At 34.1% G+C, this 25,029-nt stretch overlaps 5 protein-coding genes across 6 annotated transcripts; 4 read left to right on the top strand and 1 right to left on the bottom strand.

Annotated features, from left to right (window-relative positions):
• The first annotated feature begins 2,772 nt into the window (after positions 1-2,772).
• Positions 2,773-6,555, top strand: LOC18043208 (UDP-N-acetylmuramoyl-tripeptide--D-alanyl-D-alanine ligase). 2 transcript variants are annotated; one of them, XM_006437584.2, is made up of 4 exons: positions 2,773-3,727; positions 4,364-4,467; positions 5,265-5,852; positions 6,183-6,555. In XM_006437584.2, the coding sequence occupies exons 1-3, from the start codon at positions 2,924-2,926 to the stop codon at positions 5,818-5,820; spliced, it is 1,464 nt and encodes a 487-aa protein (XP_006437647.1). In that variant the 5' UTR covers positions 2,773-2,923; the 3' UTR covers positions 5,821-5,852; positions 6,183-6,555. The 2 variants fall into 2 exon arrangements, with proteins under 2 accessions (XP_006437647.1, XP_006437646.1); XM_006437583.2 differs by having other exon boundaries at positions 6,123-6,555.
• Positions 6,556-7,049: 494 nt separating this feature from the next.
• Positions 7,050-8,171, bottom strand: LOC18043207 (putative F-box protein At2g02030). The gene has a single exon (XM_006437582.2). The coding sequence runs from the start codon at positions 8,169-8,171 to the stop codon at positions 7,050-7,052; it is 1,122 nt and encodes a 373-aa protein (XP_006437645.2).
• A 7,713-nt stretch (positions 8,172-15,884) lies between these two features.
• On the top strand, positions 15,885-17,106 carry LOC18043206 (GEM-like protein 4). The gene is made up of 4 exons (XM_006437581.2): positions 15,885-16,062; positions 16,156-16,236; positions 16,474-16,748; positions 16,847-17,106. The coding sequence occupies exons 1-4, from the start codon at positions 15,930-15,932 to the stop codon at positions 17,045-17,047; spliced, it is 690 nt and encodes a 229-aa protein (XP_006437644.1). The 5' UTR covers positions 15,885-15,929; the 3' UTR covers positions 17,048-17,106.
• A 3,262-nt stretch (positions 17,107-20,368) lies between these two features.
• Positions 20,369-21,292, top strand: LOC18043205 (GEM-like protein 4). Its single transcript, XM_006437580.2, has 3 exons — positions 20,369-20,532; positions 20,659-20,933; positions 21,020-21,292. Exons 1-3 carry the CDS (start codon positions 20,424-20,426, stop codon positions 21,224-21,226), a joined length of 591 nt encoding a protein of 196 aa, XP_006437643.1. The 5' UTR covers positions 20,369-20,423; the 3' UTR covers positions 21,227-21,292.
• Positions 21,293-23,773: 2,481 nt separating this feature from the next.
• On the top strand, positions 23,774-25,029 carry LOC18043204 (GEM-like protein 4). Its single transcript, XM_006437579.2, has 3 exons — positions 23,774-24,109; positions 24,213-24,487; positions 24,590-25,029. The coding sequence occupies exons 1-3, from the start codon at positions 23,890-23,892 to the stop codon at positions 24,758-24,760; spliced, it is 666 nt and encodes a 221-aa protein (XP_006437642.1). The 5' UTR covers positions 23,774-23,889; the 3' UTR covers positions 24,761-25,029.

Below are 25,029 nucleotides of genomic sequence, written 5' to 3'. Positions count from 1 at the left end.
AGATTAGCTGCTCGCCCTTTCATAAATCATTCTCATATTGAGCAACTTTCTAGATATCAAGTTGATTGAGTTATATCACTAGCTTTAATATGAGCTCTATCAGTTTGACATGTACAAACTATCCTCATTTGATAAATTACTAGTAGGTAAATACTATAGCTGCAAATAAAGGCCGCAAATGCATGTTTTCATGTAGACATCAAGACATAAATTTGTTAAAATTTCTGACCTGATTAAGATGCAACTTTTTGCATCAATGTCTCCTTCCATGTGCATAGCTTGCCTCATTCGCAAATGTATCAAAATTGACATTTTGTAGTGAAATTGCATAACAGAATTCCCTGCATATTCTTCACATGAAAACTAGCGGCATGATTGATTGATGGGGTGTAAAACCAGCAAGAAATATCTTGAAGAAACCAAAGATCCGTGGATTTTCTATGCTTACCACCAAATGAATTTAACTATATGTGTAATCTTTATTTTAAGAAATTGAACATTGATAATACCGCAAATCGATTGCTCTTTTGGACAGACTTTATATCTTGAGCTCGATGAAAAGAGAACAATCAATCACGAAATATAAATACATCAGTAAAATAATGATGGTAGCAGCATTACACATCCAATTAGCCATAACGAAGCTGAATAATTAGCCATAATAAATCGGAACTGTTAACATTATGTCAAGCATGTTGTTAGAAAATATTAAATTACTTCATTTGCAATATAATAGCATTTAATCTTGAATTATGAATGAAGCCCATTCTAACAAGCTAATTTTGTAAAGGAACATTATCAACGAATTCCAAGGGATAATATTCAATTTCAACAAATATATCATGCACGATATTGAAACATGCATGTTATTAAAGAATTTCCAAGCATCTCTCATGCAAAGGTATAATAGAGCTATGATTAAGAATAATTCATGCTCTCAATTAGTTTCATGCATATATTGAATCAACTGAATTAGAACCTGGATTTTAGTCCTTGGCTCTTGCGCAATGTTCTATTGAGCGTCACTCCCTGTAATTTCAGTTGCAGCCTTTGTTTTCCAGTCCAATTAATCTCACCATCTTGATTGTTCCTCTGTAGAGTCCTAAGCTTGCTCTTTACAATTTGAGGCTGCGATTTTTTTTTTATTTTTTATTCTGTCAATCATTTTGTCGAACACTTACTGTGCGTGATCTCGTATCACCACTTTTAACAAATATCATCTGAAACCTGTTTCTGAGATTACAAACTGACACATCTCTGCTTCCAATTAGTAATTAAATCTCGTTCGAAATGATTAAACCCATCAAAATGCATGCTGAAACCGTGGCATGATCCGATTGGGAAAGTGGTTAAAATCTTAATATCTAAACTTGTATGCGTACAAGACTTTAATGGTAAGCACATGATCAGCAGTTGACTATAAACCAACAAGCATGTGGCCACTAGTTTGTGATATGATTTCATATATTCAGTATATGTATTTTTTTAAATCTATCCTCTATAATCAATTTCTCATGCTCATGAAAGCCAAATCACAATTGATCATTTGATGCAATATATCATGCACACAAACAAATAAATTGAAAGTAATTGCAGTAATTTAATTGGAAATACAAGTGGAGATGAATATGTGACAGATTTTACCGACCTGAAGCTTCTAAATGCCAACATTGGGTTAGTTTTTTACCGATTCGCTTCGCTTCTTTCACGTGAGTTCAGAAATAAAAGACAAGTTGTTTCAATTCACACATGATAATATTTTGCCTTCGCTTTGGCTAGATGAAAGTTGATAGAGATAACAAATTGGCTTCTTGTATCGATCCCCACAGACGCCAAATGTTGATGCCGAAATCTAAACCAATTGGTTAGAGACTCAATATCAGATCCCTGCATCAGCATTAAATTTGTTTGGTGGGAAGCTGCTGGTTGATCTCTAAGAATATTCTCTGACTATGAGCAGAACATTCATGAGTATATAATCTTCAAGCTGACGATCAATAAGTACCTGAAATTACAGAGAATGGTCAGAGGTGCCGGAAGTTTTTCCGGCGTAAACCCTCCAACGCTCAAGTCAGTTATGGGGTTTACAGGAAAAACCAAATATGCCATTTTTCATATGGCTTAATAAACATTGCTTTTTAACCAAAAGCTTTTTGAATAATTTGCAGAAAAGTAAAAATAGAGTATCCAGAAAGAATTTCTCAGTCAGATCCAGAGAAAAAGAGCCCTCCTCACGTGGTTTTCTCGGGGTCTTTTTAAAATACCCCACACCCACGGCCTTAGATCGTGACAATAACCATTAATTGATCAAATTCGTGCCCTGATTTTTCGGAGGAGCTTTGTGGTGGTTTATTTTAACTGAGTCTTTATTCCTGGTCATCACTTGGCCGAGGTGATCTGCTCAAGTTTAGACCACCTGGTTGAGGTGATCTGGTCAAGCTCATAGCACATGGTGGAGGTGATCTACTCCACCTCATAGCACCTGGTCGAGGTGATCTGCTCCACCTCATAGCACCTGGTCGAGGTGATCTGCTCCACCTCATAGCACCTGGTCGAGGTGACCTGCTCAACCATTTGCTCACTTTCTCTTGGAGGAGATCATGGTCGCTCTATTTAATTCCTCAAACAACATATTTAGATAAAATAATCCTCACAAAAAAAGAATGTCCCTACTCAACTTATATTTTATAAAAGAGAAGAGTTTATAAGTTTTTAATCCCCACCCCCACCATTATTTTATGGGAAAATTGAACTGCATGCGAAGACAGCAGCCCAACCAGTTCGGTCAAGGCCCAGTGGCGCGTTCAGGAGTTTATTTGCGAATGACTTAACTCTTTTCCCCAACAATTTACTGTACCAAATGACACAGCTGCGAAATGAAAGCAGCTAACGACCATGCTTGTAAACGGCTTTAGTTGAATACATGGCTTCCAATATCTATCCTCACACGCTCGCTTGTACTTCCAAGACTACCTTTCGATGCCCATCAAATTCACCAATTTGGACCATCAATGAGATTGCAGAATCCGTCAATGGCAAAATACTCAAATGGGGTCCTCCTGGCATCATTTGTACGGACACCAGAATCTTAGCACCCAACAAAAATCAGTGGTTTTTTGCCATTACCGGCCAGCATTTCGATGCCCACGAGTTTATTTCCCCCGAATTGTACGGTAAAGGCTGCGTTGGCGTTATTGGGAACCAAGTTTGCAACAACTGGGACAAGGGTTTTGTTCAAGTTGAAGGTAATGGCAATGTTAACACTTTGAATTCATTGGTCAATATGGCTTGTTATGCAAGAAATAGTAGGTTTAGTGGTGTCTTGGTTGGAGTTACTGGTAGTGTAGGGAAAAGTACAACGAAGAGTATGATAGCACTGGCTCTTGAGAGCTTGGGTGTTAATGTGTTTCAAAGTTATGGGAATTGGAATAACAGGGTTGGCGTTGCTTTAAGTTTGATTGGGATTGATAGGGCTATTGATATTGCTGTTTTGGAGATGGGTATGAGTGGAAAGGGTGAGATATTGGAGCTTGCTAGGATGGCGAGGCCGGAGATTAGAGTGGTTTTGAATGTTGGGGATTCACATTTGGAGAGTTTAGGTAGTTTGGAGGATGTTGCAAGGGCCAAGGGGGAGATTTTTCAGGAATCAAAGCTGGGGGATGTTTGCGTTCTGAATGCTGATGATCCTCTGGTTGCAAACCTTACTGTGCCTCGCGGTGTTAGGAAGGTATGTTAGGGTTTGTGTACAATTATGGCTTTTGATTTAGATTTTGGAGTTTTTGTGTTGTCTTAGTTGCACTAGATTACTGGAAGTTGAATTGGTTTCCATCCTTAAAAAGGTAACTAAGGAGTGGATAAGTAGTTATCTCGATTGAGTTATTCTTGAAAGCTAGTGTTGTAGTGTGCATAATTACTTAAGAAATTGGTGGGAGGTGGGGTGGAAAAAGAGGAGGTGGGGCGGGGTATATGATACACTTTGAGACACACTTGATGAATCCATATACCATTGGAAAAAGGTTTTTATGGCGTAGAACATTCTCAAATGGCACTGCTATAAAGGCGGCCTCATGTTCTGCTGTGATAATGCTTCGATTCTTGTTCTGACCTGATATGCCATCCTTTCTGACAGTAACAGCATGTCTATGTTTTAATTAACCTAAGAAGAAAGTACTATAATGTCAAAGATTTTGCAATGGTGCCATGAGGTGGCAATTTTAGATCCTAGTACTCAGTGCAGTTGTACTGTTCAAGTAATGGAAGGACAAGCCGAATTAGTTATCCTTTGTGCTTCATTTTGGTTTACATTCAAAATTTATTAAAAAAAAATGCAATGCATAAGATAGTTTCTCTTTGGTTTTATTAGGTGTTCTTTGGCTGGAGAAGGGGGTGTGACGTTCGGTTGGTTGCTGCACAAGTTGCAAATGGAGGTCTTGGAGTTCAAGTTGTTTTAGAAAAAGAGAGAGTAACGTAAGTTCTTTAAATACTATAGATCGTCTGAATTAGTAAGTTATTCCAAATATAGGAGCTGTCAAGTTCACGCAGTTTATTAATTTCATTTCGTTGAGATTCCATTGGATGAAACTTGTGAGATGTAAGTACTCTTTTTTTTAACCTTCTCCCAGCTGAATGATTGTCTACTCATTTGAATGGAAGTATTGACATGGATTTGCAATCAATATTCTGAAACAATTTTGAATTGTCCTTTTAGTTGGAAATTTTAATTCAAATTTCACATGGAAATTTCTTAAAGGTCAAATATGCTATATGCATCTTATTCTTACTGCAGCTCCAGAATTGTTAATCGAAATTCCATTTGTTTGAAACTATTGGATGCTTTCTGATTGGGACCTAAGGAGCATACTATATCAGGCAGAGAAGCACTTTGCACTTGATCTGTTCCTAAATGTTGAACAATCTTTTAATATAAGTTTCAATAATCTTTTGGACTCTCGAGTCCCTCAACTAAGTTTTAAGGACGTGTTTGTTTTTAAGTTTGTGAATGACAGTATATATATATATATATAGAGAGAGAGAGAGAGAGAGAGAGATCAACTATTGCTGGGACTCTGGGTGTGATTATTTATTGTCCACAAGGGAGGATGATGCTATTGCAACAAATGTATGTTTCTTTTTTGGTTTTCTTTCATATCTATAGGGATTATCATCATATTTTATCTTATACTGGAGACAATTTTTTCTCTCAGTATACTTACAAGATAAAGTTCTCTTTCTTGCATTAATAAATTGCATGATCATATTCACAGGGTGAAATTTGTGATTCCTAGTCCTGGTCTGCATCTGGCTATCAATGCATGTGCAGCAGCAGCAGTTGCTACTCTGTTTGGAGTTTCTCTTGCTCAAGTTGGGATATCCCTGTCCAACTTTTCTCCTGTGCAAATGAGGTCAGAGCTTCTAGTATCCAGAAGTGGCATCAAGATAGTCAATGATGCTTACAATGCCAATCCCATTAGCACCAGAGCTGCCATTGACTTGCTAAAAGACATTGCATGCAATGGTAAAAGAGTTGTCATTTTAGGGGACATGTTAGAACTTGGATCGACTGAAAGAGAGTCTCATGAGAAGATATTAAGCTATTGTTGTGATGCCTGTATAGATTTAATTGGCCTTGTTGGAGACAGGTTTCATGCAGCTGCCGAGAATATGAATTTAATTAAAACTGATTATATTGTAGTCACTAATGATGCAGAAATCCTTTCACAGAAAATTGTGAAGAGACTGAAGTCTAATGATGTTGTTTTGGTGAAGGGTAGTCGTGCAATGCAAATGGAGAAAGTGGTCGATGTGATTAAGGCAATGTAAATACACATTCCATCAGAATGAAACTTCTTTAGGTTTGGCTCTTTATCTTAACTTCTTCCTTCCTTTCTATCCTGTTTACATTTTTTTTTTAAGTATATACCAATAGCTTCACATTGTAGGTGCATGATAACAATTCCCTCATATTTTGGCCTACGATATGATTGCAACTATTTGTTGAATTCCTGCATCTAATATCTGCCTGATTCTTGGTATATTTGATTTAAGCCTCTGTTCATGGAAAAATTAACTGCTCAGAGGTAATCAAATAGAGCTGTACTTACTACTGGTTTTGGCGACTGCAGCTTGATGCATTTTGAGAAGCTGATTAAAACTCTATAGACACTGACCTTGGAATGTGGCAGTTGTTTGGAAGAGAATCGACTCAAAATCGAGGTCAGGGGCTATTTGCTTTGCTGTGTAAACGTCACCAACTGCTGAAGTTACATTGCAATCTAAGAAGTGTGGTGGTTAGCTGTCTGAGACTGAGGAACTGTTGAAAAAGCCACATGCGGATGCTTATCCATTCATGCCTTCACTCTGCCGCAGCCGTCATTATCTTATTAGAAAATATTTTCTATTTGTATCTTTTGTGTAGTCATTGTAGTGCCCGATTTTTGGGGCTGGAAGCTGTTGAAGTGACAGTGTCTCCAAGTAGTTATGCGCGATTGTATTGTTAAAGATTTTGTTGCGATCGATTTAGAGAAATCTAAAAAAATCCATGTCGATCAATCTTTTATTGGGTATTTTAAATTTTTATTTTAAAGTTTACATGTACTTTCTTAAAGTAATTCAAAACTTCCGGTTCTAATTTAAGTACATTAGCTGCTCAAAAGCTTAACAGAGCTCTTCTGCGACACATATCTAAGACTGCGATACATAAAGACCACATCAAAACTCAGCTTATAAAGCCCTCGGAATTTTATTAGACTCTGTCGGATAAAGATCACACGATCAGTTTATATAACTAGTTCTTAATACATAAAGGTTCACAACATAAACACAGCGCAATAGTTCACAACATAAACACAGACACAGGCTCCTAACAAGAACAGAAGACACTAGATGTGACAATCATTTCATGTCTTGAACATGCGAGTTTGCCGCCATATTCCAAAGGGCGTCGATATTTGTTTGCCAATACGATCGTCTTCTACTCACAATCCAGAGTCAACATGCCGCCATATTCCAAAGGGCGTCGATATTTGTTTGCCAATACGATCGTCTTCTACTCACAATCCAGAGTCAACAATCCCAAGTGAGAAGAAGCTTTCAGTGTACAGACATATCCCAGTATGCCACAGCAAATTCAAATCCTCGCCTTTTCTGAAGATTTTCCTTCTGGTATCGTAAAATTCAAGACTCTTCTGCTGAGAGCTAATGACTAGCTCTCCATTTTCGTATCCATGAATGAGCACCTGTGTTTGCTCATCGTCAAATCCTTGCAGCATAGTCAAATCGATTCGATGCTCCTTCACCCAAATCTTTCTTACGGGATCCACCAACACCCATATGTCAGTCACAGGAGGATACGCAAAAGTGTCTATGAAACACAACTGCCCTTTTAACTCCACCAAGAACATGTCATTACCCTCAAGATATGAAACATAATGCGGATGAGGGATGAAGTCAAATGTTTCAGTTTCTAAATCTAAAGACACGATTGATTGTTCCTCACAAGGAGTACATACCACAGACACAATCCAATAAAACTTATTGTTGGCCAGAACACCCCAACCACTAACCTTAAAAGGGCACTCTTGCTTAATTTCTTTCCAAGCATCAGCACCAATCGTGCCCCCGTCAGTTAAAGTCAGAATCTCACATTTTATGCTGTATGCAAAAGGATTTGGATTCACATCAAACATATGGACCAACTTGTATTCATTTTGCGATGGAATGTAGCCAAACCCTGCATCCATTTCCAAACAATTCGAAAGTTTCGCTTGCGGGAGCCTGATACCCTTTATAAAGCTGGGACTAAAAATGTGGAAATGGCCTCTATTGATAAGACAAATCAAGTCATGTCCTGATGGTATCATGTAAACATAACCACAAATAAATCCCCCAAGTCCAAAATGTACTTCTTTTTCCAAGCTTGTAGCCAAGAAGTGGACAAATTGTGGCCTAGTGTCATCTTCGTCATCACCCAAGCCTTGGTTCAGTAATAGCAATTGTTTGTTTCTCTTGGATTGTTCTTGGTGTAATTTTAAGAAATAAGGATCAGATATTATCTGGAGCCAGTCTTTGGATACTGATTTGCATCTGCAAAGCATCCTAACTGGTAGCCTGGAAAGTATATTGAACTTGATTTCTGAAGGTAAGCAGCCCATCTCCGCATTCAACTTCCTCATTGCTGCCTGATTCCAAAGAAAAACATCACGACCAATTTTTATAACTTGTTTATATATTATTACTACAACATTATAAAATACACAGATAATGAATTAATGATAAAGCAAGCATGCATTAATTAATGGATTATGTCTAAGCAAACAGATGTGTAAATGGTAGTAATTAATACCATGTGCAAATAATATAGAAAAATCTTTAAGAAGGATAATGCGGAAACATTATTAAAATAAAATGAAATAAGACACTATCATCGCGACTATGGTTTAAGTGTAGATTACGCTGAAGCAAAAGAACAAAATTCTCATTTTATCAACTATTAAGGCTTAATATAAATATATAATTATGTAAATCAGCCATAATCATCTTGCTTGTCATCTCGATTACGAAGTAAGTTCTTACCAAGACATGAGTCCTGAGGTCCATGCCTAAAAACAATTCACGATAAATGAATTTTACACTTTTATATGTTAATCTACATCTTCTCCCCCCAGTTTTTACATTTTTTATGTTACTGCCTCAACAGTTTTTAGTTTATTTTATTGTGACCCCCTATTGAGCCAAAATTCTGGTATTGTCATAAAAGTATTAAAAAAATATGTTCGGAGAAGTATAATTGTAAATATACATAATAAACTTCTTTATACAATTTTATGGTCCTCCACACACCTTAAAATAATCTTACTATTCTATTGGGACCCACAACATTTATTTTTTAGATTTCAGTTACAACTCAAGAATTGTTATATGTTACATATAATATAATATTAATACTATTTTTATAATTTACCGTTTATGTCGTTATTTCGTGATTTTTTTTAATTATTATTTTTGTCTCTACTACTTTGTTGTTTGTTGTTTTTCGAAGTCTATAGATATTTAATTTACCGTTAAAACCGTTATATACCTATAAATATGTTGATCTTTATAATTATTTATGTGTTCGTTATTGTAGTTTATTGTTTTTGTCGTTATATTCATGATTATTTTTTTAAATTACCGTTAAAACCGTTATATCATTTTTCTTTGTATTACATTTGCTATTTGTATAGTTTTTATATTATTCCAAATAATAGGTTACATGATCAACTCTTCACTCTATAGTTTAAATCATTTCATTCATTTTGAATATCCTAATAATTTCACAACTATAGATGATCACAAGAAACTTGATGTGAATTCTAAAAGGAGAAAAGGCATAGAATTAATCAAATACTACAAGATGCCACACAAAATTACAATAATTCAGGGGATCACAACAGATAAAACTTATAATTCAATTGTTTTGTAAGAAAAATGATTGATGCTAAATTCAAAAAAAAAAATGGCTCTGAAGATAAAGGAGATAATTTATTTGAATATATATAAACATACCTATTGAGAAAAATTGGACCTGGATCTTGAAATGTTTTCGTACCCTTTTTTATTTCTTAGACTTCAGTGAAAAGAAAAAAAATGATAAAAATAAAAATGTCTTTCATTGTTTTAGAGAGGAGGAGAGTTATAAAAATTCTTTTGAGGATTGAGGCACTAGGTAATGGTTCAGAAGTTTGACTTAACATATGTGCTCTTTATAATTGACTTAAAAGGGTTTATGAGTAAATTCACATAAATTTTATTTTTGAAAATGGGTACCATAATTAGAAAATAAAAAGAAAAGGGCATGAGAATCTTTTGAAGGGAAAGAAATGACATCCTAATGGTATGTTGCGTTTGTTTTTTTGTTTGAAATCTGAATAAAAATGGTATTTGAAAAAATATTAAATTCAGGCTTTAAATTAAAAAACAAACAATACATTTGTTTACTTTTAACTTGAGTAGATATAAAGTTATAAATTTTTGTACAATGAAATTTATTTTGTACAAATTGATGTGACATAATTCAATCAGTTGGACTAAACAACTCTTAGTCCACTTAATTTATTTTATTATTTTACATTCCATCTAACCAATAAATTTAGATCACATCAATTTACACAAAATAATTAAATTTGTACAATAATTTATAACTCTATCATCACTTTTTTTAACTTATATGAAATCTACTGTTGATTCCCGGCTAAATTTCTTTTACCTTTATTATGTTTAGTTAACTCTTATAAAAAAAAAAAAACTAAACAATTGTATTTCAGAATCTTATGTAGATTAAATTATCACTTTCATAAAACTTGCTATGCCAATTAAATAAATGAAACCACATCGTTATTAGTATTTAATCTGCATGCCGCGTTGATTACGATATTAGTTCTTTAATAGAAAAGAAATTATAATATTGGAACATGGTATTAAAAAAAAAATGCAATCATTTATATTTTTAATTTTTTAATAAATATAAATAATTGAAACAATGTACTATGACTGATAAGCGAGTTTGAACAATAATGTGGTAATGAGGTGCAATAAATGTCTGACAACATTATCTAAGTTTTACTCTCATACTTGGATTATAGGTTTTTATGAGTCATTATTGTGGCATTAAATAATTTTTCATATTTGATTTGTTAACAATCTTTATCCATTGGCTAAATAAAGCCAATTATATTGAAGACTAGAGATTTTTGAATATCAAATATTTATCTTCACTGTTAAGTATTTTTGTCTTAATTTAGTACAATGATCTAACATTGGATTTATATATGCATTCTACATCAACAAAATCCAAACATATGAAAAAATAATATTTTCATATTTAGATTACAATTTTAATTGAACCCTGCATTATAAGAAATACAACAAACTACGATTAGAATTCACTAACTGAAAAATAGCTTGGTTAATTTAGTAACATTAATCTTTCAACTTTTTCATAGATAATTTTTTAACCAATTAAAAATAGGCTAGCTTTGAAGAGATTGAAGTCTGGAGTAAATGCTGCAAGCTGCGGCAGGAAATGGGCTTGAAGATATTAAGCCTGGAGAACATGCCGCTGTGGCGGGGAATAAGCTTGAAGAGATAAAGTCTGGAGAAGATGGGGAGGAGGTCGTCAAGAAGCTTGAAGGAGCTGAGAATGAGCCAGCTGCTGTCGAAAAAGAGAACGCTGCTTAAGAGACTTAAGGAAGTTGATGTTTTACATTTTCTGATGAAATTTTTAAGATTAATTACGAAGGAACTCCTTGATAGTGTGACTATAATATTTTTTTTTTTGGTTTTGACCACGAGATATTCGGGGGAGGACCCCAACTGTGAGAGGCACCTTTAAACTCGTACCACAACCCAGACTAGAAGTCCCTGCTCGAATCGAGAGGCACATGTTCTCCCAACAAAGGCGATTTCCCTGCGACTCGAATTAGGAAGCAAACCTAGTCAAACCACTTAAGGGGATTCCATTGCCAGTAGAGCCAACACTTTGTTGGTATAGTGTGACCATAATATAGTTAGATACTATAGTGATCTTTTTTTTTTTTTTTTGTGGGGAAACCTCTATGGTACAAGGAAAATTTATTGAAAATAAAAAGGAAGAAACACCTAAAATGGAGAGGCTGCAATGAACAGTAACTCAATTCAAAATAAGAAGATAATGCTAAAAAGGTCAAGCAGCAAACAACCTAAACAAAATGTTGTCTAAGAAAATAAACGTGCAAAAATACGACATCAACAAAAAATTATCGTTAGCATCTATCTAGCTATCTTTCTAGTTTCTTCTCTAGATGGCCTAACCCAAACTTGACACCCTCCGTAATAATTTTGAAAAAGAAATCTGATTTGAGCTCTTTTAATTTGTTGTGGAAAAGTTGCGACAAGGCCAGATTAGAGTGGTTACGAATGTTGGGGCTTCGTATTTGGAGAGTTGAGGTGGTTTAGAGTATGTTGCAAGGGCAAAGGGAAAGATATAATTTTCAAGATGCAAAACTGGTGGATGGTTGTGTTCAGAATGCTGATGACTATTGTTACGAGCCTTCTCGTGTCTTGTGGTGTGAGGAAGGTAAGTTAAGGCTTGGTTCCATTTTGGTGCTTTCAATTTCAATTTTCTATGTTATTAGATTTTGTAGTTTTCGAGTTGTTTAGATTGCTCTAGATAATAATGGAAATTCAGTTGGTTTATATGTTTAGGTTTCTTCTTTTTGAGGACCCCAAAAGAAATATTCTCAGCCTTATTATCCTACTTATTGATGAAAGGTTCTTTTGGATCTTTTGAATTGTACCTCTCTGAGCGAACATAACAAAATTGCTTTGTTTCTAGCATACCAATTAGTTCATAGAGTACCCATCATTATATCCATCTCATCCTTTGATATATGTAATGGCCTAATCCTACAGTCATAGGAGATTTTCAGCCTATTTCCTGCTTCAATACAATTATCAGAAACCTACCCCAGTCCCTTGCACCATTACCCTTAATCGTAAGGGCGTGTTTTCCATATTTTCTTAGCCAACTTACACTCAATGAGGGCATGAAATACATTTCAAAAACAACATATTTTTGACAGGTTCCAAAACCTTCCTTAGCTTATCATTCCTTGCTGTTGGAGATTATCTGTCGAAGCCCTCGAAATGAACATGAGGTCCTTGACAACTGAAATGACAAAAGGGAGAATTGGGTATAATTAATGCAGTCTTCCAAAATAAGGTCCCCGACAAGTTGAATCAAGTGGCAATATGACAAATGAGGATATCGGTTAGGAATTTGGATTTAGTACTAAGGAGAATCGTACTATGTATTAATTTTATAATTTTTTAAAAAAAATTATTATTTTATTACCAAAGTTATTCTGACATATCATATTAATACCATAATTTGCCGAAAAGTGAATTTTACTACCAAATGTTTGCGCCGTTATCAATTCACTACTATTCTGTTAAGAAAACGTTAATATTTAAAAGAAATTAAGTTAAAAGTCGATTTTACTCCCAAGAGTTTAAAAGATAATTTTACCATTTGTAATTTAAGCATTGAAAAATAAGAAGCCAACAATAATGATTTTAGGGTTTAATTTCCTAATTCTTTAATTTTTAATTATTTCCCTAAAACGCAACATTTAAGTTTCAACCTGAAATGTCTTTAATGTCCTTACAGTTGGAAATGTCTTTGATACCCTTATGACATCAGCAAGACATCAGTAAATTTTTAACGTTCTTAACAGAATAATAGTGAATTAATAACAGCACAACGCGTGTAGTTAGGATGTAATTACATATTATCTTTTTATTCCAAAAGCTCAGTTTAGTACTTATCCAAAATCATTGGCTAAAATATCAATGATCTTAGCACCCCATTATCTTTATAAACTCTCATATTTGCCCTACAAACTATTCTCCGTCTCATTTCCTTTTGAAAATTTTGTGGAATAGTCATGCCTCGTAATATGTATAAAGGATTTGTGGTATAGAAGTCCAAGGGACTAACTTATATAAAAAATGAGTAATGATATAGCCACAAACTCTTGTATAAACTTATTTTGTACAAACTGACGTGGCATAATAGGATTGGTTGAATTAAATATCACTTGGCCCACATGATTTGTTTTTATTATTTTATATTTTCATTCAACCAATGAATTAATGCCAAGTCAGTTTGTACAAAATAAATTTGTACAAGAGTTTGTGGCTGTATCATTACTCATAAAAAATTAGCATAAAATTCTGTTTGGTATGATGGCTGGTTTGATGTAACTTTTAAAGTACAATATTAAAGTTTTGATATGCACTAGCTACTAGGGCTTAGAAAGCAAGTGATTTTATCTCCAACTTGTATTATGAAAAACCTATAATATTTTTTCTTTTTTTGTCAAAATCATTATTTAAAAGTTGTATTTACCATATATTATATAATCATAGTGATATTTTTTTTTCTACAGCCGTTGTACCTTAAAAATTATAACACCTCAACATAGCCTATAAATTAAAGGTTAAACTCATATTATTAACTTAGTAACTATTTTCAGTTGACTGTGATATTTTGCTTTCTAGATTATATCCTATTTTTTCATCACTCAATCCTTTGTAATATTTTTTTCAAAAAAAAAAAAACTACAATTATATAGCATTTCCCTAGCTAGTTTGGCTATGATCATCATTTACTCTCCAATAAGTTCCTCCTCCCTGCCGTTTATTTACTAAACTTGAGATTATACGCCAAGATAAGAATAATGTGAATGAAAATTATTAAAATATATCATGGCTGCGGAGAAATTCTTTGATATACCATTTTTATGATCTGATAAGATACAATAAAAATTACATTTCTTAGACTTCTTAAATAAAAGGGTTATATACAATTTCGCCTGCCAAGAATTTTTTTTTCCCTGAAAATAGGAAGGCCTCTTGTTAATTTGCTTTCCAAGACTTGACTTATTCTTAGACATGTGAGCAAAGTGGCCGATGTAGCTATGATGTGGCAATCCTCTCTCCCACAAACATTAAAAAGTTAAGAACTGAACTTTTTTTTTCTTTTGTTTTTTGGGGGCTACCACGAGTAAGCAAAGATTCAAAGCCGGCCTTGGATTATTCTTGTATATGAATTAAAGGAAATGAAAATGCTTTAAATTCGGCAAAAGGGCGTGGCAGCTTTACCGGTGGCTGGCCTACTGGCCATTCACTCACACCTCAGAATCAAGAATGCCAATGCGATGACCAGGCTCTTTAATTTCTTCAACCAATTAATAAAAGCTTCATTGCCCTTTTCTCAAAAGTTGTTTTGTTTCTCTCAAATGGAAGTTTCAGGAATTCTTATTATCCTTCGAGATCAATTACCTATAACTGACTACTCACCAAAGAAACAAAAAGAATTATCAAAAGAATCATTATTATCATTGATCAGTGTATTCTTCTGTTACTAGACCGAGTGCATTACCGAGAGGGAGAGCCATGGAAATTAAAAATGCTCCCACGTTTAATGGTCTGATGCAATCAACATATTGTCTAACATCATTAAAAGTGAAGTCTATGAAGATTATGATATCTTCAGCAAGTTGATTGATTCAATTTCAACATATGTGTCATATATTCAAATGCTTGTTTTTTTTCCTGTTCCTTTTTCTTATCTAAGAATGAAAGGAGAGCTTTGCGTCCACCATCACAAGGCTGAAATGCCACCTTGGAAAAAGTTTAAAGTGCCAATCCGTCATGGACTTGTGGCGTTACAAAAAGTAGGAAGTGCATGTTGCTTGTTGTTGCGGTTTTGTAAATTAAAGCTTACCGAACTTAAATTCCCACAATACATTACTTTATTTTTCTTGAACCCATTTTCAAAAATAGTATGATTTTCCCTTCCATTCAATTATGTCTAGGGAAAATGTGGCCACGAATAAATTAAACAAAATAAGCTTGTTCTTCGCTTCAATTCAATCAATCTGCCACCTTGAATTAACGATTACATAGTCAAAATTTTAGGAAATAATTCTGTCATTAGTTACATCATTACAGGAAATATTGATTACTTAATCAGATGATGTCTTGCCCTGCAAGGATTATGCTTTGTATATGTTCAATTAACAAACCATCTAACTGTCCTTTGATGGTCTTCTTTAAAAAAATTAACAATTCAAACGAACACTTCCACTTTTCCACAAATATTTTTCTTTTTAAAGAAACCATTCACACACCTTTTCTACAGAGCAATCTTTTGAGATCCGTTATGTCATCCCTTTATTCATGTTGATGAACCAAGGATGACTCACACAAGAAAAAGCTAGATTCACTCTTTTGCTATACTGTTAATTATTAATTCCCTATAAATATATACACTTTGCTGGAACGTTTCGACAATTCATCACTAACATTATAGCATTTCTTTAATTTGCTGCAAACATACCACAGCAGTTATGGAGATTCCTGTGAGCTCAACAGCATACTCAGTTCAGAAGTTGTCATCGATGAAACTTCTACCAGCATGTACCCATGACCAATACGGCATTCATTCTTCTTTGGCAAATGGGTCTCCAACTAATAAACAAAGTAACTATCTAGCTCTTTCTGGCTAACTGTATGTATATAAGAGAGATTGGAATGAAGCTCTTTTAGTAACACGATTGTTTTAATATATTGCAGGGAAAGTAGATTCGGTTCTCAAAAGAGTGAACAAGCTCGGGAAGAGAGCCGATAATTTTGCAAGCGGAGTCAAAGAACACGGTAATTTTTATAAATGCTAAAGAGATATAGCAGAGCGCTACTAGAAACAGTCATAAATCGATGCCAATTTACTTTTTATTCATGGTTTAAGGGAGTAAATCGACATTGGTGTATCACTGTTTTTGTCAAATCTTTTTTTTTTCCTCTTTTTTTGGGTCCGAATAGCGTTGCTATTAATTTTTTTTGGGGTAAAGGTTAGAAGTGTGCTAAATGCATTTAATCTGTGTATGATTGTAGTGAGGCTGGGGCCCAAGATCACAGAAACTGTGAAGGGGAAGTTGAGCTTAGGGGCAAAAATTCTTCAAGTTGGTGGTATGGAGAAAATTTTCAAGCAGCTATTTGCTGTCAAGGAAGAAGAAAAATTATTGAAGGCTTGCCAATGCTATTTGTCAACTACAGCAGGTCCCATAGCGGGCCTCCTCTTTATCTCCACAGAAAAAGTTGCCTTTTGCAGTGAGAGATCACTCAAATTCTATTCTTCAAAGGGAGAATTAATTAGAGTTCACTACAAGGTACTTGCTCAAATATGATATCTCTTTCATTTGGGTTTCTATTGGTATCTTTTGTTTCAAGTGATACGGACTAATTATTGGCAATCTTGTGCATGCAGGTTCTGATTCCTCTTGGTAAAATAAAGAGAGTGAATCAAAGTGTAAACATGAAGAAGCAATCAGAAAAGTACATTGAAGTATATACCGTGGACGGTTTTGATTTCTGGTTTATGGGTTTCTTAAATTATCAAAAGGCTTTCAAATATCTTCAGCAGGCAATTTCTCAGAGCTGCACGGATGATGTGCAAGTCACTTACTAGTTGACTTAGAAATATGTTTTCCCTTTAGATTACTTCATCAGATTTTACATATATGTACATGTGCTTACAATCAATGTAAAACCTTTGTTAATTATGATCGTGAAATGCTTTTCATTATTTCTTCAAAAGACTTATGTTGACTGTGCAATGAGTTCAAAAACACGAGAAGATTGAATAACTACTTCAGCATTTTTGAAGAGTTAGTCTCCTTTCGAGCAAAAGTATACGAGTAAAGGATGCTTGAATAAGCATAAAAAGAAAATAGAGAGTGAATGACACGTAGCTGAGGCTTAAAACTGTTGTGCTGTGTGCAATAATATCAATTCACTTAGCTATTAAAAAGAAAGCTTGGGCATTATAACTAGGATGAGTCACTATATTAAAAATATTAATTAATATTTTAAATTAGATACTTAGATGTTCTAAGCCAGCCATCAATAACTGGTATCTGTAGTGGTAAAAATGTGTAGAACAACTCAAGTGCGTCAGGACGCGAGCCCTCAAATGGTGTTGGTGTGCAAATTGTAAACAATGTCGACAGAGCTGAAGTGTACAAATTAAATTAGATTTTTTTTTTAATTTGCTTACTACAGTCAAGTCTGTAGAGACTCAAATGATTTTATTATTCAGGAAATACAGTAAAACGAGTCAAACAAATCAATTAGTTTAAAACAGATATAGGATCACCAAAGAACAGTAAACACACAGAGTTTACGTATGTTTCAGCCAAGATGGGTGTAAAGGCAGCAATTGCCTTTTTTCTAATTAAGCTTTCGAAAAATTTACAAGATGTTTGCAAGATCATAACGCGGAGTATTTCTTCTGGATAACAACAATCAAGCGGATACGCGATCTGGCCTACAGGATATATTAATCTGTTTTATAAGCTCATCAGTCAGCCTGTTGAAACTAAATCCAGAGATTTAAAACTAACTTCTGCAAAGGGATGGCACCCCAGGTAGCTAGGCACGTCAGCATCCCTTCAACAGCTTATAGAATCTCCATTGTAGAAAATTCTTGGGTGCTCTTGCTTCATTGCTCATCTTTCATTCAAATCTTTGTCATGTGCATGATTCAACAAATCGTAATGATACACGCACGTGACGAATAATGAATGAATGAATAACAATTTTAAAAAAACACCCATGTCAAGATTTTGTTTCCCCCTCAAAATAGCATAGAAACTCTCGTAAATTCTCCCCAGCCAAAACTTAAAAAGTGCCTTTGCTGCCCAGGAGAAAACTTGAGTTAAATATTCTTAGGCAAGTGAGCAATATATGTGGCCGACGTGGCTATGATATGGCAATCTTCTTTACCACAAACATCAAAAAGTTGAAATAGCCTTTTTGTTTAGCTAGTGTAAGCAGAGATTCAGATTTCAGAACCGGCTTTAGATGACTTTGATGAGGGAAATTAAAGTGCTTTAAGCAGTGCTTATTGTTTCCCGCTGAGATGGAACATAAAGGGCGAGGCAGCGTTATTGTTAATGGTGGCCAGCCTGCTGCCCATTCACTTACACGTCAGAATCAAGAATCATCTAATGTGATAAGCAAGCTCTTTCCTTTGACCAATGAATTAACCAAAAGCTCCACTGCCCTTTTCTCAAAGGTGGTTTATTTCTCTCAAACTGTATGAAACTTGCCAGAAATATTAATATGGATTTTCCTTCGAGGTTAAGTATGACTCATGAGTCAGATATATATTTGGCTGACTCACCAAAGAAACAAAAAGAGAGGAAAAATCACAGGATTTAATTTTTTAATTTCAACAAGTTCCCTAGATTCAGAAGATTCAATGCACACTGAGATTCTAAGGTCAAATACTGCTACCATCTATATATTTTATACATCAATACATCTTTTATTATGCTAATATATTTTATACTTGAATAGTTCACGTGTGTATCAAAATACTGGCCTAAAATCAATGAAGTCAATCTATAACATAATGAGTCAGCAAAATTAGAACAAGCCCCCAGAATCAGTAGTCATGCTTTATGGTCTGATGCAATCACCCTGAAATCTTTAGATTGTGATATTTTTATTGATAAGTTGGTTGGTGCAACATGAATGCTTCGCAAATGGCCTTTTGTCTTCCTTTTCTTATCTAAGAATAAAAAGAGAACTTGAATCCATCACAAAGCTGATATGCCACCTCGGAAAGTTTCAGTGACACGCCATCATGTAGTTGGTACAAGAACCAAAAAATCAATAAATAAAAAGGATGCAATATACATCTTACTTGTTAAGCTTACCAACTTCACAAATTACTTTATTTACTTGATCCCATTTGGAAAAATGGTATAGTTAATTTTGTAAAACGCCTGTCATTTTTTTTAACATAAATTAGATAAGGAATTCGAACAATCATTTATAGAATAGTCTATTTATTTTTCAAACACACATGCCCTCACACACACATATATATAATTATTCTCATGTGCGGGGCCCTCATTTTTTTTCGACTGGACACGCTATTGAATCGCATACTTTAATAACGTGTCGTTACACACACACACACAACATAAATCCTTGACTTTATTAAAATGTGGAAAAGTTATTAAACAGTACAATTTAGTAGTACAATGCGATTATACTAATAAATTATATAGTTTTTCCAGACTTTAACAAATTTAAGATTCTAAATTGGAACATTTCTAATATATTGTTAGTTTTTATCTCGTAAATCATAATAATGAGCTGAGTATTAAACAAAATATGAGCAATGAACAACAGACACGTGTAAACAAAAAAGACAAATTAAGTATTGAATGATGAAGTATGTTTGGTCCCAATTGAATTAATTAATCGGTAATTAAGATTGTCTGATGATACAAGAGGTCTTAGGACTCATGATGTAATGAAATTGATTCAATGCCAGCTCATAGAATTCGGACAAGGTTTTGTTTACATTTGCGGAATATTGAAGAAAAATCAATCAATGGATGCAAATTTTTACGCTTATTTATAATTAGCCTCGCCAACTCAGACCGGCTACCAAATTATTTTGTCTTAGTTTGATCATCGAGGATGATATCTTGCACACCAAGAATTAAATTAAACTTTAGTTAACATACAAGAATCTAACTATCTTAATTATTTATTTAAAAGACCACGTCAATTACCTAACTTTAATTTCTATGATAACTTTGTTTTCAATTAATTACTTTAAAGCGGCCATATGCACACGACCTTTAGCATATGCCACGTTATACTTGTTCATGCTAAGGTGGTGATTCATATACAACAAAAAGCTAGATTCCATCACTTGCTATATATAAATTCAATCCCAAGAGGAAAAACCCTTGAACTAGGTTTCATCTATATATGATAACCAACAAAACATTTCTCCGAGAACGAATCATAACAGTTCAGTTATGGAGATTCCAGTTGATGAGACGCCATCGAGGCACTTACCAGTTCTCAAAAGAATGAGTAAGCTAGGGAAGAAAGCAAATAATTTTGCTACTGGAGTCAAAGAACATGGTAATTATATATTTATATACGTTACACTGCATGTTACATTCAAAAGTTAATAACATTAGTATATATTAACGTTTTGTTATACAAATAAAATGTACTTAATGATTTGCTGTGATATATGTTGTACAGTGAGGCTGGCGCCCAAGATTACGGAAACTGTGAAGGGGAAACTGAGCTTGGGGGCTAAAATTATTCAAGTAGGTGGTGTGGAGAAAATTTTCAAGCAATTATTTAGTGTTAAGGAAGGAGAAAATTTGTTGAAGGCTTGCCAATGCTATTTGTCAACAACAGCAGGTCCTATAGCCGGCCTCCTCTTTATCTCCACAAACAAAGTTGCCTTCTGCAGTGAGAGATCACTCAAATTCTATTCCTCAAGTGGAGAATTGATTAGGGTTCATTACAAGGTACATGATCAATTATAATTTAATTTGAATTTTCTCTTACTTTCTAGCATTAATTGTAATATGTATTGGCAAATTAATTTGTGCAGGTTTTGATTCCTCTAAGTAAAATAAAGAGAGTAGATCAACGCGTAAATATGAAGAAGCAATCAGAAAAGTATATTGAAGTGTATACCGTGGACGGTTTTGATTTCTGGTTTATGGGTTTTCTAAATTATCAAAAGGCTTTCAAATATCTTCAGCAGGCAATCTCTCAGAGCTGCAAATGGATGATGAACAAGTCACTTACCAGTTGACTGATTATAAATTGGCTTATCAGAATATGTACATATGATCTATGAAGTGAGTAAATTGAGCTTTAATACGTCACAAAACTTTCTGTAAAAATATTAATTATTAATGAATGAATTTTGTAATAGAAATCTTCAATTCTTCAACATTATTTCTGTTGGCTGTATTAATTTTGACCAAAACATAGAGTTACTGGTAAAAACAGGAACTCTATGTTTGAAGAAACATTTATACCAAAGGGACACAAATATATGATTATGATTACTTGCATCCATCGACCTGCTTCTGAAATTTCAAAAACACGTACTGCTGAATTCGAATTAAAAGTATGAGACTTTAAAAGTAGCTCCCAAAATTTTCTGGGTATAAATTAGTTTAAATTACCAAATTGTTTTAATTTTTAATCTTTCCGTTCAAAAAGAAAAAAAGTGCCGACAGCCTTTTGTCAGGATGTTTTGCTGGGATCATGTTTATTTGATCAAGTCCACTTGCATCACACAGACTGTCTAAGTCCAAATAAGGTTCTACATATACGTACCCTCGAATGATCTAACAGTCGGTGAAGTGGGAATACGTTTGCCTCGAAGTTACCAACATTATGTTATTATCAATTAATATGTTTGTTTAGGTGATAAAATAAGATGAACATAATAAAGCTTTATTTAGGTCTTATTATGCTCACATTGCTATTAGGTGATAAAATAGGACGACCATAATAAGGCTTAACTCATAATTTTATTGTGCTTGCCTTGCCATAAATCACTACCAAAGAGAAACCCGTAAGCAGGATTTAAACGAGTGGATGGTTAAACTAAGGATAAACCTAATCAAAACCACTCCTAGTTATCTTCTCTAAAAAATTAAGAATTGAACCCTATACTCAAAATCCAAGGTTCCATAATCTAAGGGCGAGAGGGAGGTGAAACTCTATCCTCAAAACCCACCATGCCGTAATCCATGGGAAGGGATTTTGATCCCTATAAAACTCCAAGAGTACTTCAAGAGGTAACAGACTTTTTGAATTTTGAAACCACTCAACTCCCTATCTAATCTTAGTGAATCTTTCTTCTTTATCCTTTTATTTTTTACCCTCTATATTCTCGTTCATTTTTCATTATTTCAAAAAGAGAGGATTCTTTTTATAGCTTATTTTCTTTTTTGTTCATTTTACACAAATAATTAGACATTTTTTTTTTGGTAAACCCATGACACTAACTTAAGCGTTGGAGGGTTAACACAAAAAAAAATTCTGACGCCCTTAATTATTTTTCTAGTTGCAAGTGCTTGATAGGTCGAATTGTGTTCGCCAATTTTTGCCACCTCTACTTTTCAGTAGAGGCAAATACCACTTCCCTATAAAAATAAATTCAAATACTCGCGTTAAATTGGTTGATAGCTCACACACCAATTTGTCAAGATTTTGGCGTCAAGAATGTTGAGCATTTGTTTATTATATATATTAAAGTTTGGAGACATGTTGATGTATCATTTTCCCTTATCCACAATTATGATATGAGCACATCTTACCTTGTTATCAAAGCCGACCTTTCCGTGACTTCAACACAAGCATGCAGCTGATCATGTTTGAATTAATGCTAAAGAATGCACTGGCTTGCTTCATATGTAACAAATTGTTTAAAAAATTAAAATACAAAAAAAGGGGGGGGGGGGGGGGGGGGATTAGATGGTGACCTACTTTTTCACCATGATTAGGATAATATTTCTCTTTAATTGACCAATTAATCAATACAGTAGAAATTCAACCTTTCAATCACTTTGTTAAAGCGCTGGTAATTAGTCAACTTGATGATTGCAAGACCAAGTTGATTAAGGGTGAAGTCATTTTCTGATCATATAATTGAAAAGAGGTTTTTCACAATCCATCGTCAGAAAGATGAAAATCCAGCTCGAAAAGCAACAATCGCACATCAACACACCACGTAGAACTGGGGGATGCAATATTTAAATTAAAGGCATTACGTGGTGCTTACTTGGATTTAATTTTATTATCATGATTCATGAAAAGCTCCCTCAACTAACAACCAACCAATTTATTTTATTTTACTTTAATATTCCTTAATGGGATTGAGACCCGCCTACGATTTTACAAAGATTTTCTTTGAAAACATGGCAAAGGATTAAATAAAATAAATGCATATACTCAATGAAATTATTTGAAATAATTTTATATATTATTATACCATCACATATGATCATGGACATGCATGCATTTCAGATTTTGTGATATATATATATATATATATATATATATACACTGAAACATCCCATTTGCTTAGCTTTTTAACATGACACTAATAATTTTTTATTTTAATGAACTTGGAGAATTTTGCAAAAGAATTAATGGGGCCTAAAAACTCTTTTCCTAAAGCAATAAATAAAACCATGAACATGGATGCCTATCAGTACCTTCTAAGAGTCAATGTCTGTGTGTGCCTTTTATTTTCATGGATGAGTCATCGATGACTCATGTCCAAAAAGCAAGTTTAACTAACCATCAGTTATGCCTTTAAATACACTTGCACAATACAAAGGTCTCATCAACCTTATCAGCTCATCAAACAACAATTAATCTACAACACCAGCTTTAATTTGCAGAAGTGCTTTTCCTATAAGCTGCTTGTTTTGATTGTATATCAACCTGTCAAATATGAAGACGATCTCACTAGTGGAACAAGTTATGGGAATTTCAATTTGCTCAACAAAGTATCCAGTGAAGAACTCGCCAATGCGGTTTTTGCCTGAAGTACCAGATGAATCTGGAGGCAAACAAATCGTTCCATCTCCTGCTAATGGGTCCAAAAACGCATATCCTCTACTAAAAAGAATTAAAAAAGCTGACAGATTTGCCACTGGAGTTCGAGAGCATGGTAAGTTTAATTAAATTCAGTTTCTTGATATACCCCTATAGTTAATTTGTTAGTGATGCATAAAATTTATACTAATGGTTGTGGATTTAATAATTATTTGCAGTGAGATTGGGACCAAAGATTACTGAAATTGTGAAGGGGAAGCTGAGTTTGGGTGCAAGAATTATTCAAGTAGGAGGAATGGGCAAAGTTTTCAAGAAATTATTTAATGTTGCAGAAGGGGAGAGGCTTTTGAAGACTTGTCAATGTTATTTATCGACAACAGCTGGTCCTATAGCCGGTCTCTTATTTATCTCCACCGAAAAAATTGCCTTCTGCAGTGAAAGATCAATCAAAATCCCTTCTCCAAATGGGGAATCAGCTAGAATCCACTACAAGGTAATTATTTTTTATTAATTACTCATAAACTAATAAGATTGTCTTAATTTAGCATAAATCATAATATTTATATTAACTCTGTGTCTCTCTCTGTTTGTGCAGGTAGTGATACCAGTGAAGAAGATAAAGAGAGTGAATCAAAGTGAGAATGTGTATAAGCCATCTCAAAAGTACATAGAAATAGTGACAGTGGATAATTTTGACTTCTGGTTTATGGGTTTTTTGAACTACCAGAAGGCATTAAACCACCTGCAGCAGGCAATTAGTTCTTAAGATTAAATCAAGTACATTCATCACATCTTCTTTTTCTTTTTCTTTTTTTTCCCCTAATTTGCCAATGATGTAATTAGTAAAAGAGTAAACTGTCAACATGACTAGTTGATTGCAGTCTTTGCAGATAATGTATAGATTTCGATGTTTGAGACATGTTATTAATCTTTTTCTTTCATTCCTTTTTATCATTTTCCACTTGGAGATGGACTTAATCTGATCTGTTGTGGTTGGTTATTGAATCGAATTTCAACAGACTTGATTGACGAATA

Source organism: Citrus clementina, unplaced genomic scaffold (genome assembly GCF_000493195.1).
Source record: "Citrus clementina cultivar Clemenules unplaced genomic scaffold, Citrus_clementina_v1.0 scaffold_4, whole genome shotgun sequence".
In the NCBI taxonomy this organism is placed as follows: Eukaryota; Viridiplantae; Streptophyta; class Magnoliopsida; order Sapindales; family Rutaceae; genus Citrus; species Citrus x clementina.
The sequence above is the reverse complement of the archived record's forward strand: the minus strand, read 5'-3'. Positions and strand labels throughout refer to the sequence as shown.